Source organism: Oncorhynchus masou, chromosome 23 (assembly GCF_036934945.1).
Source record: "Oncorhynchus masou masou isolate Uvic2021 chromosome 23, UVic_Omas_1.1, whole genome shotgun sequence".
NCBI classification, from domain to species: Eukaryota; Metazoa; Chordata; class Actinopteri; order Salmoniformes; family Salmonidae; genus Oncorhynchus; species Oncorhynchus masou.
Genome location: NC_088234.1, coordinates 31168606 through 31184766, shown reverse-complemented (window position 1 = coordinate 31184766; position 16161 = coordinate 31168606). Strand labels below are relative to the sequence as shown.

The window sequence follows — 16161 nt, the reverse complement described above, 5'->3', positions numbered from 1 at the left end:
TTTCAGGCTGCTTTACCACTGTCTCCCAAAATACATCATCCAGGAGGATCCTCATGATGGGGCTGTCCATATTGTCAGACTGTGATATGGCCATTTCTTGGAGAGGCTCCTTCCCCTCCAGGAGATTGTCAAATATGATGACAACACCACCCCAACGGGTGTTGCTGGGCAGCTTCAATGTGGTGCTCTTATTCTTCTCCACACATCAGATAGTGCCCATGGCATTTTCCTGTAAAGATTTTTGTTGTTGTAAAAAAAGCAAATACAATTGCATGTACAGATAAATAGTTAAGTAGTTAGATTAAACAACTCCTTTATAAGATACATGTTTTTAAAATTAAACATGTATGGAAACAGGTAAATTAACACTCCTCAGTTAGCAGAAACACATGGTAGCAAAAACTAATTAGCAGAAATTGTTAACAAGTTACAAATTATTTAAATACACTTTGATGTAGACTACAATTTACTAGTTAACAAAAAATAATGTATGTCTTATTCAAATATATTCACCCCACCCAGTATTGTATTAAAAACTTAACAGAAAGCATGTAGTCCTTGGCTTCTGAGCCAAGTGTAGTAGTGTGGGCTCAATAGCATCTCATTAGTTTGCAAGATCTTGAGAATCAGCTGTACACATGATGGAAGAGTGCACTGCACATGTGATGGAAGAGTGCACTGTGCATGCAGAGGTTTGCAATTCCATTGAATTCGGGAGTTTGCACAAGACCTACATTGCCTTATGGAAAAGGTTCACTGTTATGCAGGCTTTTTTGATGAATTTGCAAAGTTTCCATTGCCTTAATGGGGTGGCAGGGATAGTTTAAGCGTTGGACTAAAATATGCCACAAGACCTATAATTACAAATCTGTATTTATCCCACAAAAGGCAGTTCACTGTTTATAAGCTAATTTTTTGATGAATGGAAGCAAAATTTCCAAAATTCCAGCCTTAACTTCCCATGGGGCGGCTAGGGTAGCCTAGTGGTTAGTGGCAGCGTTGGAGGAAAGTAACTGGAAGGTTGCAAGTTCAAACCCCTGAGCTGACAAGGTACAAATCTGTATTTCTGCCCAAACAACCCAAACATCTCTTGAGAGACCTGAAAATAGCTGTGCAGCGATGCTTCCCATCCAAACTGACAGAGCTTGAGAGGTTCTACAGAGAAGAATGGGAGAAACTCCCCAAATACAGGTGTGCCAAGCTTGTAGCATCATGCCCAAGAAGACTCAAGGCTGTAATTACTGCCAAATGTGCTTCAACAAAGTACTAAGTAAATAGGATATTTCCATTTTTTTAATACAATTGCAAAAATGTATTAAAACCTGTTTTTGCCTTGTCATTATGGGGCATTGTGTGAAGATTGATGAGGGGAAAAAATGATTTAATCAATTTTAGAATAAGGCTGTAACGTAACAAAATGGGGAAAAGGTCAAGGGGTCTGACCACTTTCCGAATGCACTGTATACATTATATGATCCCATAATAGAATCAAAGGTTGAATAATTAAAATGACCATCATTCCCAGATCCCAAACTGTAGACCTACCCATCAACTCAAGTTGAAACTTTGTATCCATTCACTGATTGTTATAATATACTGAAAAGTTCACCTGAGCTCCTTACACTGGTCTTCCTTGGCTGTCTGACACAGCTGGGACACCTGTCACCATCTGATCTGGCTAAGACTTGATGAGCATAGTATTGTATACTGACTGTGCACCATGGCAGTGTAGTCTGTAGAACTATTTATAGAGAATAAAATAGAGAATTAGCTAGGGAAACTGACAGATCAATAACGTTACATTACTATACTGACTCTAATAAAAACTCATTGTGCTTTCAAAAACGTCTGAATATCAGTCTTCAATCATTTGGCAGCTGATTTCATCGTTTGATTCATGTCTAGCATTATTGAGGCAAAAATAATAGCTAAAGTTAGTAAGCTAGCTAGCTGACGTTAGCCAACTTTTGGCTAGCTCTAATGGTACATCAACTGACGAAAACTAGCCAAGTGAATTTACTTCTGTTGAAATTGGACAAAAAGGCTACAAAACATTTCCATACACACAACAGCTGTTAAGATACAGCTAGCTACCTGACAGATAGAGAGACTAAAGATGAACTGGCTGTGGTAGCTACTAGCTAGCTAGCTCATTCTCTTCAGACAGAACTTCACTGTAGAGGGGATGAAACATTACTGTAACTAACATTACATGTCATTTACACTACTTTTTTTTTTACCTTTATTTTACTAGGCAAGTCAGTTAAGAACAAATTCTTATTTTCAATGACAGCCTAGGAACAGTGGGCTAACTGCCTGTTCAGGGGCAGAAATACAGATTTGTACCTTGTCAGCTCAGGGGTTTGAACTTGCAAACTTCCAGTTACTAGTCCAACACTCTAACCACTAGGCAACCCTGCTGCCCCAGCTCAGCACTGGAAATAAATGTTTTTTGTGTGTAGTCAAACAGCAGTTACCTTGCCAGCTACATCAGTCAAATAAAGAGTATATTGTTTCTGTTCAGCTTGCTTTTACAACTCAGAGAAAAAGCTCACCATGCATAGAGACAGCAGCACTGTACCTTTCAGACTTCACACAGCCTGTCCGCACGCTCTGTCGGGTCCAAGTGGTCCTTTATTCAGCCATCTGAAACCGCCAAACAGCCTACCTGAGGGCTCTGAGGCGTCCGCATGGTCCTAAAGCACACCGATACCGCTTTTAGTATCACAGTGCATTAATAAAACTGGGAGGACAAAAATGCAATTTTAGAATGTGGGGGTGGGGGTCATGTCCACCCGTCCCCAATGAAAGTTCCACCCCTGGATGCAATGGTGTCTTTCACTAATTAGGTGACTGAAAGCATTTCATATTCAGAATCATTGAGCTTCACTAATCACACTGTACATATCAAAGCTGAGGTTGTAGCCTATTATGGTCTTTTGAGAAATAATAAAATAAGGACATGTAGAATAAACTGAACATTTATTATCAATGTGAAAACATAACGCATAAATGTATTTATGAACATGCAAGTAATTTTGCATGACAAATATTCCTTTATCACAACAATTGTGTTTGATTACATTCTTTCATTCCTGTGTGTGTCAGTGTGTGTGTGTGCTTATTCGTTAGCGTGTCTTCCCGTGTATCCTCTCCTCTCCCTCACTGCGCTGTATGTTTGGTGTGCTCCAGTTTCTCCTTCACCCCGGAACACTTCAGTAAGAGCTCGGCGTACCTCTCCTCTAGGCCGTCTGAGGCATGCACCTTCTCCTCAAAGTCCCTCAGAAGGGTATCGTTGCCCAGCAGGCCAGGTTGTCCATGCAGAGGCCGTCCCTGGCCTACTTGGTCTTGGTCAGCACGTCCTGGCCACCACCGCCTCCACGTCGGCCTGGTTCTCCATCTGCACAGACTGGAGCTTCTCCTTCACGTGGGCCAGTACCTGGACAGTGCTGGTGATCTTCTTGCACACGTTGCGCTCCTCTATCTTCTCGTTATTGTATGCCTGGTTCATCTGCTCGAAGTCGATGAGGTGCAGGTCCTCGACAAACTCCTCCTTGCAATCCACCTGCTCCTGGCTCTGCTGCCGCAGCTCCTCGGCCTGCTGCTTGTCCGCCTCCAAGTCACGCCGGTGCTACCACTTCAGGTCCTCCATGATGGCTATTTACTTCTGGTAGCGCTGCTCCTGGTCAGACACGGCCTTCTCCTACTTAGGATGTGCGTCGTAACCCGTCTTCTTGCGGACATACTCCACCCGCTTGATCCGGAGCTGACCTCTGACCTGGCTCTGTTTCTCCTTCTCCCCCTGCAGCTCTATGAAGAAGTTCATGTAGTCTTCGTAGTCGATGCTGGGGCCTTACTCTTCTTCAACCTGAACAGGACTGCGGGCACTCCCTCTCGTGGGTCCCTGGGCCTCGTTTGGCCGGTCCATTTTCATCATCGTCGTTATCGTCGCCATTTTTGAGTGTAAAACGCCACTCGCGGGAGAGAGGCTTCATCTCCGGGCCCTTTCCCTCTTCAAATGTCTAGCTCGTGGGTAGGTTTGCTTATGTGGGTGACTCATCTCCAGCACCTGGCTCAAATGCAGCTGAGTTCCCTCCCTCTGTCTCAGTGTAACTGATGTGAAATGGCTCGCTAGTTATTAAATCAAATCAAATTTTATTTGTCACATACACATGGTTAGCAGATGCTAATGCGAGTGTAGCGAAATGCTTGTGCTTCTAGTTCCGACAATGCAGTACCTAGTTAGCGGTGCGCGCTAGTAACGTGTCAATCGGTGACATTCAATTGGTGCCCTGCAAGGGCAGGGGCTTTTGTGTGGCGATAGGTAATGATGCTTTGCAAGTGACTGTTGTCAATGTGTGCAGAGGTTCCCTGGTTCAAGCCCAGGTTGGGGCAAGGAGAGCAATGGAAGTAACATCAGTTGAGGTGCAATCTGTTTCCTGTTCAGGTGAGGCTTTATCAGACTCCACTAACCCCTCATCTGCAGGGGTATCAGCTTTATTCTTACTGTCATCAACATTAGGGGATTTGACCTCCTCCAAGGGCTCTACAGCTTGTGTCTTCTGGAGTTGTTCATTGTTCCTCAGCTCTGTGTTTTCAGGGCTATATGATTGGAACAAGGGTCATTGTATTGTTGCTCTGCCTCTGCATCCATGGGAATGTAGTATTCCTGACAAAACAAAAGCTAGAAAATCACATAAGTATGTCAATGAACTGAGCATGTAAGCCAATCACAGGCGTTTGCGCCAAGCGTATCAATATTAATGAGACGCAGTTGTGAGACTTCAGTACGCATGCCCTCCCCGCGCGACACTGCTGCTTCCAACAACAAGCAAGAAGCCAGCAACATGGCCGACCTAGGAAAGAAGTACTGCGTAAACTGCCTTGCAGACGTTACGAATCTGAGACTTCGCTGTACTGACTGCCCAGATATCGAACTGTGTCCGGAATGCTTCTCCGCGGGTGCAGAAATCGGTAATCATCGGCGATGGCACGGTTATCAGCAAGTCGACGGCGGGCGCTTCACACTCTGGGGTCCCGAAGCGGAGGGAGGATGGACTAGCAGGGAAGAGCAGTCGCTACTCGATGCGATCGAGCAATATGGCTTTGGAAACTGGGTATTTCAATTTATAGCCTACTTTTCTCATAGCTAGCTAGCTAGAATACAAACACAGGCATAACATGTTATAGGTTAAATGTGAATTAATAAACTTAGACTGTGTTATTTTTCATGAGTATCTCCGAATACACTGGACAATACATTGGACAACTTCAGACTGACAGCCATGTCCTGTCGAGAGTTGGCAATATCGATGCAACTCTGCAAGCCTTGAAATCCACCTTGTTTTTGTCCTGATTACAACTAGCTAGCAAAATTGTTATAGTGCATATATATATGTGCAAACCCGCACTGCATTATGAAAACGTTTAGTTTAATGTAGGCTAGTCATCTATTAAAAGGTTGTATGTATCGCCTATCAACAGATTTCAACACACGTATGGTAATAGTGTATAGCAATGCATGCAGTGTCTGTCTGTCTAGATGCTTGCAGTGATGTATTCCTATATGTGTAACTATCTGCATTTTATGAGGGAGAAAAAAAAGCATCCCCCCCCCAAGTAACACTCTGCCCTGTGTGTGTGTTGTCTTTCAGGAGGACATGGCCACTCATGTGGGGGCGTCTCGGACCCCCCAGGAAGTCATGGACCACTACGTCAGAATGTACATTCACGGAAACCTGGGCAAGGCCTGTGTCCCCGAAAGTATCCCCAACCGGGTAACGGACCACACCTGCCCCAGCGGTGCCCCCCTGTCCCCCAGCCTCACCACCCCCCTGCCCCCGCTGGACGTGACCCTGGGCGAGCAGCAGCAGCTGGGCTACATGCCCCTTCGCGACGACTACGAAATCGAGTATGACCAGGAGGCAGAGAAGCTTATCAGCGGCCTCTCGGTCAACTACGACGATGAAGACGTGGAGATTGAAATGAAGCGGGCGCACGTGGACATGTACGTGCGCAAGCTGCGGGAGCGTCAGCGCCGCAAGAATGTGGCCCGCGACTACAACCTGGTGCCTGTCTTCCTTGGGCGAGATAAGAAGGACAAGGAGAAGCCAGGCACGCTGGGAGTTGTAGGTGGCGGGGGTAGTGTTGGCGCCGTCGGAGTGGGAGGAGGAGTAGTGGGGACCCTTCTGATGCTGACCAATCCCATTGTGACGCCGGGAGCTGCAGCCGTTCCTACAGTGCCAAAGCGTAAGATCACCAAGGAGGAGAAGGAGCAGCGGGTCAAGTTACGGGGGATGTGCCAGTTTATGGCTCTGCGGGAGTTTGAGGACTTCTTTGACAACATGCACAAGGAGCGCGTGCTGCGCGTCAAGGTACGAGAGCTGCAACGATACCGCCGCAACGGCATCGCACGACTGGACGAGTCGGCCGAGTATGAGTCGGCGCGGCACAAACGGGAGAAACGCAAGGAGAACAAGAGTGTGACTACCTCCAAAACAGGCCGAGGCGGCGGGCTCGGCACTGGGGGAGGAGGGGGAGGGCTTGGAGGAGGGGCGGGAGGTGGAGGAGTGGGCGGTGGCGCCATCAAAGAGGAGGGCAAGGAAGGCGAGTTTGCGGCCATTGAGAACCTGTCCGGCTTTGAACTGCTGTCAGACCGGGAGAAGGTGCTGTGTAACACGCTCAACCTCAGCCCCACGCGCTACCTGACCGTCAAGACCATCATCATCAAGGACCACCTTCAGAAGCGCCAGGGCATCACCTCCAAGAGCCGCCTGCCAGGCTACCTGGACAAGGTGCTCAAGAAACGCATCCTCAGCTTCCTCACAGAGAGCGGCTGGATATCCCGAGACATGTCCTAACAGTCCATCGGGTTTGTAGGAACTGGACAGTGTCCTAACAATGTGTGTATGGAGTTTGTGGGGACTGAGGATTACAGAAGGATCATGACTCTGTTCTCCGTTGGATTGTTGCGTCTCCGTGTGTCTTGTTAGAAACAATGTGAGATTTGCACTCGTAAGCTCCACATAGACCAAACTATTGGGTTTTACCACCTTTTGTCTCGTTTTGTCCAACGTCATCGACCACAGGACTGTTTGTGAATATGTACATTGCAAAGAATAAGGATTTCCACTTTCTTAAAAAAAAATAAAGTTTGGATACCATTTACAGGGGAGGGATGAACAGATATATATATATTTTTGCATTTGAATCCATATGAATGATAATGTATTTGTATGGGTAGATGATACAGGGTCTTTGTATTGAAACTCCAGTGACGGATCGCCTAATGCTGCTGGGCAAACCAGACAACACTGTTCTCAAAGTAGAAACTGTTACGTATAGTTTGCCTCCAGCTTCTTTGTAGCCTGGTCCCAAATGCGTTGGTGCTGTCTAGCCAACTCCTATGGTCATTGACCAGACAACACCAACAGATCTGGGACCAGGCTAGCTTCCTTCCTGTAGTTTTGGAGAGCACAAGTTAGTGCCTATTCAAACAGCAATACAGTCACACTGTGCTGGAACGCAGGGGGTATATCATCTTATTCTTCCCATGAAGAGATGAAGGCCGGCAAAGCATACAGGAGTCAGTATTTGGCAGCTAACGCTCTCGTAGAGTACTACAGTAATCCCCGTTTTGACTCTTGTCAAAACTTTGTGGCGGTCTAACTTAGGATGGCAGGCTCAGAATTTGGCACTATGAGAGGAATAGCCTAACTTCTCAACTATTCTGTTCCATCCCCTGCACGATTTCTGATTCTAGTAGGCTGTTCACTAAGATAAGAAAAATATCAACTTTTAAATGTTTATATGGGCATTAACCAATGACATGCGTACAAACCTTAAGCACAAATCAAAAATCTCTTGTTTGCCAAATGAGCATATAGGCTATCACTAGTTTTTTTTACTACCCTGTTCCATCACAGGTTTAAGTTTGCCAGTTTGGATGTTATGGTGTAAAACTGTATGATGGCCTGTCAGACTGATTTTTTTTAACCTCTTAATGAATATGTGGTGCATGGTTATTGTCTTCTTATCACCGGTTGCTTGCTGTTTTTGTTTGCAAGTGTGTCACTTATTCAAAGTCATATTTTTTTAAATGTTTTGAAGACCTGCTAGATTTGCTCCATCTAACTTCCTGGTTCATTGTTTTTTTTTTTTTTTATACAGTCACAGCATTCATATAGGCTACTGTACACATCACATGGCCTTGCAAGTACAACATCAAAGGGCAGGAATAATCTGGTAGAGTAAATGGACGACTGCCTCAGAAAAGCTTGGTTGCTTTTAGACATTGATGTTTTCCATTGACATCAAATGTGTTTGTTCCCAGCACAGGTACTTTGAAGTGTCCACTGGCACCTTATCTTTCTGACGTCCAGTTAGCCTGTTTTAACATGGACAAGGTGAACTACTGCAGGGATATAGATGTGGTTTGGGTGTAGAGAAACAGTGTTGAGGAGTATCAAGTTTGACGCTGGGAAGTAGATGTAATGATCGCAGACCAGCGGAGGCTGGTCGGAGGAGCCTGTCCTCCAATAGCTCCTCCCACCGGGCTCCTCTGTCACACATACAGGCCTTGGTGTTATCCCCACCATAGTATATTTTATCATACCACAGAAGTAATAAAAGCAATATTTTTTTTATTTATCCTTCCTCATAAGCTTGAAAGTATCCAGACACTGACAAGGCCCCTGGGTTCTCGCATCGCCGAGCTGAAGATTTCTATTTGTCGCAAAAACTGTCACGGTTTTACAATCAAAGACTAGATTAACTCCTTATCTGGTTTAAAGAGAAAACAACTGTTTTTGAACCATAACGGCATCATCTATGATTTCTTTTCACTTTCCTCTGCGGTGTTGAGGGCTTTTGTGCGTGTCGATCCCAGAGGTGGCAGGAGAGCGCCATTTAAATGTAAATGGCATTTTGAATGGGCATCGGTTGACGGGGAGAGTTGGAATACAAAAGTGGGGTTGAGGCTGCGAGAGCGAGGGGTGGGCGTAAGAAGTAGTGGTGTTCAAGCTCGATCTGTCAAAGCATAGATTTAGTTTTGTGCTGCTTCTTGTTCTATTTTCCTCCCTCCGCCTCTCCTCCGTCCATGTACTGACTCTTGGATCCTGGCGCTTTTTACTGATAGGGATTTTGCCATAAAACGAAAGCCCCATTCCTCACTTCTGTTTCTGCTGCAGGGAGCCAGTTGCCCTGTGTTTAGAGGTGGAGCTGGCTGGTCAGCCCAGTGTTATACTTATTAGAGAACATGAAATAATAATTTCTTATTGGACAAGGCCAGGTAGTCCCTCCCTGTTTCACCCTATTGTCTTCCATTTGGTGCCTACTGAATGAGACCCAGGCTATGGTAAGAAGTCAGCATGAGAGGTCAGAGTTCAGTCTAGGCGAGAACCTCTAAAGTTGACAGTGCCTATTATCAGTATAATTTAATTTCCTGTCAAAGCTAGTAGCTAACTACTTCAACCATTGTCATTATAAAAAGTTCAAAGACATTAATAAACACAGCCTGCTTCCCATAGCCTTGTTTAATAATCAGGGTGTGCCATTGCTGTGCCAAACCATTTTAGCTTTGGCACAGATTTCATGACCGAGGGAAACGCTGTTAAGCTAAAGCTTCCCATCAGTAGATGGCATTCTGAATTGTTTCAGCCTCTTTTTCTGTTATGTTCAAAAAATGTTGAAATTACACTTTTGTTGTTCTATGAAACATTACCATTTTATGAGCATACGGGAGTGTTTTGCATGTGAAGCCAAGTGTTTTAAATTATGTAAGTAGTACATTTTGGTTAAATGGCTTGATTAAAAATTATTTTCACTTGAATTGTTTTTAAACATCAAGACTTTATGAGGGCGGGGAGAAAGGTTTTATTTTATTTGTGGAATTTTTTGTAAAAACATTTTACCAAATGTACATGATGTTTTGTAAGAAATTGAAAATGAACATATTAACCTGTGAAATGTACAGTATTTTATTTCAGTTACTTTTTATAACAAATCTTAAATATGCGAGTGAGAACCATTCTAAGCCTTTTGCGTGTGTTGTCGTAGCATGCTGTTAAACTGTTCATGTGTATCAGTAGTATGCTTAGGAAGTCAAAGCATTTGTTGACAATTCAGTGGTTGAAAATGTTGAGGGGGAATGTTTGATGGCCCATTATTTGTGGTTGCACAGGACATAGTAGGTTTTGTATTAAAAGTGCAAATACTTTATACTTCTATGGCTTCCTTGGTTAACTTTTACAGCATCGGGTGTTGAGTATGTGGTAATATCGCTGATCGTTTGAGTGTTCTACATTTATGAAGTCTTCTACCTACAGGGTAAAAGTCAAATCGAAAGCAATAAAATCAGGGGACTTCTGATTCAAAGTAAATCTGTTTATTTAAATGCTGCTGTGGCACTCACTCAACAGGACAACTATAATGTTCAGATCAAATAGTTATTGGATAAAGTCAAATCGGTATTATGCCGTCTATCCTAGACCACCAAGTCAACATCTGCAAAGCAGTGATGTACAGTGAAGTCCGGAATGACTACGTCAGAGGTTCAACATCATGTTCATCTCAGGTGAATCTGTAATCAATTTGACCAGAGCATTTCTGTCTCATTTTGACAACCATAGTCAGTGTCCTACTGTACTATTGTAGCTGAACAATAATCAATTTGTCGAGACATCATTCCTGAAAATTAAGTATACAGTACATGTAAAAGTGTTCCTGGAAGCAATACTAAAACACCAATATACAGGGTTAAGTTGTGCCAAAGACAATCTTAAAGGAAAAATGTAATTTTAAATTCAATTGTATGAGAGTTGATAGTCATGACAACAGTTGTCTATAATCAATGAGATCCATTACATTCTCCCATCCATAACACAATAATTACAATGACTGGACAAAAGATTAATGGAATCTGACCCCGATGACAAATACGGCAGAAATAACTTGCATGAAACTGGTTCTGTGCTCTACATGCCATTACAAGTGTTACTTCTGTTAAAACACATTTACTCCCGGCATATACATGGGCTCTGTCCCAATTATCTACCCTTCTCCCAAAGTATAAACTTGCACACTCCCTGTCATGGATTTAAAGACAGTGTAAACTCTCTCCAACCAATGCTTATACCAATCCAAGGCTTTTCAATTCATGACGGGGAGTGAGCAAGTGCACACTTCCGGAGAAGGGTGGAGAGTCGATATGCACAGTCAAAACAGGCTGTGTGATGATGTCGTCCATGGTAACAATATCAGTTCGAGTTGGATTCCTGCCTCTGAGGCAACGTTAGGTGGTTGGGGAGGGGGCTCTGACCAGCCTGCTGTACCCAAGGCGATCCATCGCCCAGGCAACAACAACAACATCACGGTCACACTGAATCTCTTTTTTTAAGGGGCTTTGGCCACGCCTACCAGTGCCGGCCGGAGGGTGCGCCCATGAAGCTTGTAGCCCACCTTGGTTACAATGGCGACCGTGCCAGGCTCTTTACCCTCCACGGGGGCGTGAAATAGAGCCTCATGCTCATAGGGGTCAAACTTCTGCCCTCCGTCGGGGTTGAGCTTGAACAGGCCGTGCTTGGCGAAGACCTTCTGGATCTGAGTCTCTGTCATCACCAGGCCATCGTACAGGTTCTTCAGGTGGGGGTTCTTCTGAGAGGTCACCTCCTCCTTGGGCACACTGTCTGTCGCCTTCTCCAAGATGTCTGCCACCTCCAGCAGGTCTTTGCAGAAGCCTTGGATTCCTGATAGGTGTGGGAAGAAAATAGATCCATTCAGTATTCTGAAAACATAGACTGAACACCACAACATCATGCAATATACCTACATATTAACTTCATACTGTGTTCCTTGCTAACAATGAACCAAAATACCACCTATAAGTATGTCTGTCTGCTGTGTCCAATGCACTGGTGAGACAAATAAATATGCTAACATTAACTCACCATATTTCTTTGCGTCTTCCACCATCTTCTGACTCCTCGTCCTGAGGTTCTCCATGTCTGCCAGAGAGCGCGTGTACTTGTCCTGTAGACCGAGACAACCACACTAATTCTGAGACCATACAGAGACCCCATGAGCAGATATTTTTCTCAAAGCTCTTCTGACTTAAGAATTCAGCCAGGATGACACAGCAACAGTGTAAATATGAGTCTATGTATACCTTCCAATGTCCATACTAGTATACCACTAAGAATGTAATCAGGCTTCATTCTAGGTAGTATTTTGTTTATATTTTATTATTTAACTAGGCAAGTCAGTCAAGAACTAATTCTTACAATGACAGCCTACCCCGGCCAAACCCTAACCCAGATGACACTGCGCCCATTGTGCGCCGCCCTATGGGACCCCAATCACAGCCTGTTGTGACATAGCCGGGAATCGAACCAGGGTCTGTAGTGACACTTCTAGCACTGAGATGCAGTGCCTTAACCGCTGTACCACTCGGGAGCTAGCGTGGATGTAGGAACCGAGTCTATGTAATGGCTGGTGTAGTGACCCAGGAGTAGGGTGAAGATCCCCCTCCTAGACACTGATCTTGGGCCAGTGTTGCATTTCCCCTAATGCTTAAGGTTGGATTGGGGGAGGGGGAGCTTATCCTAGATCTGTACCTAGGGAAACTTCACCCTGGAGCCAGACTCACCGTGACCTCCTTAAGCTGCTCCTCCAGCTGACCCTTCTCCTCAACCAAGGCCTTTTCTGCAGGGCTCTGCTCAGCCTTCTGGTCCTCCTCCGACCCCTGCCCACTCTTCTGATGAGCTGCTGTGCATAGGAGCCGCGGGGATGCCCTAACAGAACAGAGAGAAATGGGTTAGATACACAACAGAACTTCAGCGGTTTACGCAGTGGTCAGTTCAGTTCATTGGTATTCTTGTAAATTAATGTAAGTGTGTAGCAATGGTTGCAACTACTTTATGTATATGCGTCATCGGGCAAATCGTTAAATGGTGGCACATGCCTTAAATGTTTCCTCCCCTTGGCGTTTTAGTAGGTAAGCCATCTGACTTGGCAGCATTGTGACTAGCTGAGCATAACGTTAAACCTGCTAACGTTAGTTCATGAAATCAAGGTTGTTTAACTGGCTAACGTTAGCTAGCCAGCTACGTTAGTAGATTGAGTTAGCTATGCTAGTGAATTTTTTTAACGGCTTCATAGAAATTCAACTATTTCTATGTTCAACATTTCATTCAGTTTGTTTTCCTATAAGACATGTGCTCTCATTATGAAAGCAGCATATGACAGGTTGAAAAGTTATTTAGCTAGCAGGCGCCATGGGTGATAGCAAATGGCACAAGCTAGCTAGTTACTTTACAAACGACAACGTTACAATTATCTGAACACACATCTTATAAAGCACACTCAATGTATTACCTTAGTAATGAAGGCGATGCCGCAACATAGTAACTCTGTCTTACAGCTCGTACACACCAGTTCGCCATTTTCAGTGATAACACAAGCTGAAGGAGCCGAATAGCCCCAACGGCAAGACCGTGAGGTCGAGCCAATCACAAATCAGAAAGAGCCGAAATTAGTAGTCGCGTCCAATCAACGGTGGTATATAGTATGACGTTTTCCTGTAGTTTGGTTGAGGTGAAAGTTTAAGGTCGAACACTTTGCACGTGACCAAGGACAGAATTGGTTTGTTTTGTAAACTGAAGGTTGTCCCTATTTTGTAACTTTTGGCAGCGATGTATCAAAACCAAACCCATCCCTGTCATTACAATGTTGGCTGGATAGGGCAATGATGATGATTACTCTGGTGATGCTGATGATGATCAGTAAGTTGGCCTGAGGCTATAATCACATATGCATATGAACATTGCTTTTAATTCCTAATAAAAATATAACACCACCTAGCGTTCCTCTTGAATTTAAATTTGGATGGCAAGTCTGTCCCTTTAACAATGTTTTATCCCCAAGGAGCCGTGAGAATTTACACTAAACACAATGTGACAAAGTATTTGCCCCCTTTCTCTATTTTTGCATATCTTTTTTGATAGTGAATGTTATCAGATCTTCAAACAACATCTAATATTACATAAAGGGAACCTGAGTTTACAAATATTTATTTAACAAAGTTATGCAACATCCAATTCCCCTGTTTGAAAACGTAATTTCCCCCTTACACTCAATAACTGGTTGTGCCACCTTTAGCTGCAATGACTGCAACCAAACGCTTCCTGTAGCTGTTTAATCAGTCTCAGAACTCCTTTAACTCAACACTATTTGTCAGTTTTCAAGCATTAACTGCTCGTTTCAAGTCTTAATTGGGATTATGTCTGGACTTTGACTAGGCCATTCCAAATATTGAAACGTAGGTTTTTAGCCATTTTCATGTAGACTTGTATTGTGGGTTTTGGATCATTGTCTTGCTGCATGACCCAGCTGCACTTCAGCTTCAGCTCACAGACGGATGGGCCTGACATTATCCTGAAGAATTCTCTGATACAGAGCACAATTCATGGTTCCTTCTATTAAGACAAGTTGTCCAGGTCCTGAGGCAGCAAAGCATCCCCAAACCATCACACTACCACCACCATGCTTGAACGTTGGTATGAGATTCTCACTGTGGAATGCAGCGTTTGGTTTTAGCCAGACATAATGGAGCCCATCTTGTTCAAAAAGTTTGACAAAAAAAAGCACCTGGTAGCACCTGGATGATCATCAATACTCTATGAAGAATTTTCTATGGACAGATGAGTCAAAAGTGGAACTTTTTTGACGACAAGGGTCCCATTATGCAAAAATAGAGAAATTCGGAAAGGGGTGAAATACTTTTTAATGGTACTGCATGTCTCGTTACAGTTAACAAACCATGGAGACTTGCATTACACATTTTATACAACTAGTCTGAAACTCCTCCAGGCAATGTTCATCTTAACTGACAAACCTCAAAGACCTTCCTTTGCTTCACAGGAGCAGCTCAGAATTTAAAAAAAAAAACAGAAGAACGGTTGTAAAAAATCTCTGCAGCAGGTATTGTTTGTCAGATGCAAAACGTTAGCACAAAAATCAGAGTCATTTTATGGCAATGAGAAGTGGCCTTCAGAGTACATCTGACTGTCAAGATGGGGCATTGTATTGCACATCAGAAGTCAGCTTTTCTTTTTTTACCTTTATTTTACTAGGCAAGTCAGTTAAGAACAAATTCTTATTTTCAATAACAGCCTAGGAACAGTGGGTTAACTGCCTGTTCAGGGGCAGAACGACAGATTTGTACCTTGTCAGCTTAGGGATTTGAACTTGCAACCTTTCGGTTACTCTTCCAACACTCTAACCACTAGGCTACCCTGCCGTGGGATGTGGGAGCTCTACCCTGCTCTACCCTCGACCCTACCCTGTCGTGGTATGATAGACAAGTTTCCCACAGTTGGAGGGCTGTTCAAGTGGATTTTTCCCAGTCATATGTATAAATTCCCACTTCCCACTTGGTTACAAACACAGCATTATTGCAGTTTGTCGCCTTGTGTTCCCAGTTTATAACTGCCCCTAGTGGGTCAAACAGGCATGATGACTTTTATCCCACAGCTCGATAGGGATGGACCTGAAAGAAGAAGAAACATCACATGTTTTGTGCCACATTTGAGGGAACAAATCAGCCTCAGATCATGCACAGTAGTCTTTCTATCTACCCTTTTTATTTATTTCTCTCTCTCCCTCCATTTTATTTCTCTCTCTCTCTCTCTCTCAGATCTCTCTCTTTTGGGGTCATATCTGAAGCAGCGGAGCCAATTGATTTCCAGCCCTCCTCGCTGTGCCACCTGTGCAGATATTTTGATAAGTGTTTGATAACCACCAAATTATTCATTTGCAGAAAGCAGTGCAGAAAGTGAAGCAGACAGAATCGGCGAGCGGCGGTGTGTCCCTTTACGGATTCCTCATTTCTTGACACAGGCCCTGTGAGATGGAGCTTGACTCTGTGTTGTCGTTTGATGATCCCAGGATGATGTTTAGATGCATGCCAGCAAAGCCGATACACAACCCAACCCTAAACAATACATTCATTGCACTAAAACGGTAACAAACGGTGCCCACAAACTGTTAGGGCAGACATAAAGCTTTCCCAACAGCAGGGCTTTATTTTCAGCACTATGGAGTGAATACTTACCATCGCTACACCTGGCTATCAGCGGAGCCTTGTCTGGCAGCGAAGAGTTCTTT

At 44.1% G+C, this 16161-nt stretch overlaps 2 protein-coding genes and 1 pseudogene across 2 annotated transcripts; 1 reads left to right on the top strand and 2 right to left on the bottom strand.

Moving 5' to 3' along the window:
• Nucleotides 1-3103: 3103 nt before the first annotated feature.
• On the bottom strand, nt 3104-4576 carry LOC135510091 (coiled-coil domain-containing protein 96-like; annotated as a pseudogene).
• Nucleotides 4577-4816: 240 nt separating this feature from the next.
• Nucleotides 4817-10218, top strand: LOC135510739 (transcriptional adapter 2-beta-like). Its single transcript, XM_064931907.1, has 2 exons — nt 4817-5117; nt 5655-10218. The coding sequence occupies exons 1-2, from the start codon at nt 4848-4850 to the stop codon at nt 6858-6860; spliced, it is 1476 nt and encodes a 491-aa protein (XP_064787979.1). The 5' UTR covers nt 4817-4847; the 3' UTR covers nt 6861-10218.
• A 150-nt stretch (nt 10219-10368) lies between these two features.
• LOC135510740 (grpE protein homolog 1, mitochondrial-like) lies at nt 10369-13487 on the bottom strand. Its single transcript, XM_064931908.1, has 4 exons — nt 13372-13487; nt 12644-12788; nt 11946-12027; nt 10369-11744 (listed from the first exon to the last, which is right to left on the bottom strand). The coding sequence occupies exons 1-4, from the start codon at nt 13437-13439 to the stop codon at nt 11392-11394; spliced, it is 648 nt and encodes a 215-aa protein (XP_064787980.1). The 5' UTR covers nt 13440-13487; the 3' UTR covers nt 10369-11391.
• Nucleotides 13488-16161: the final 2674 nt, after the last annotated feature.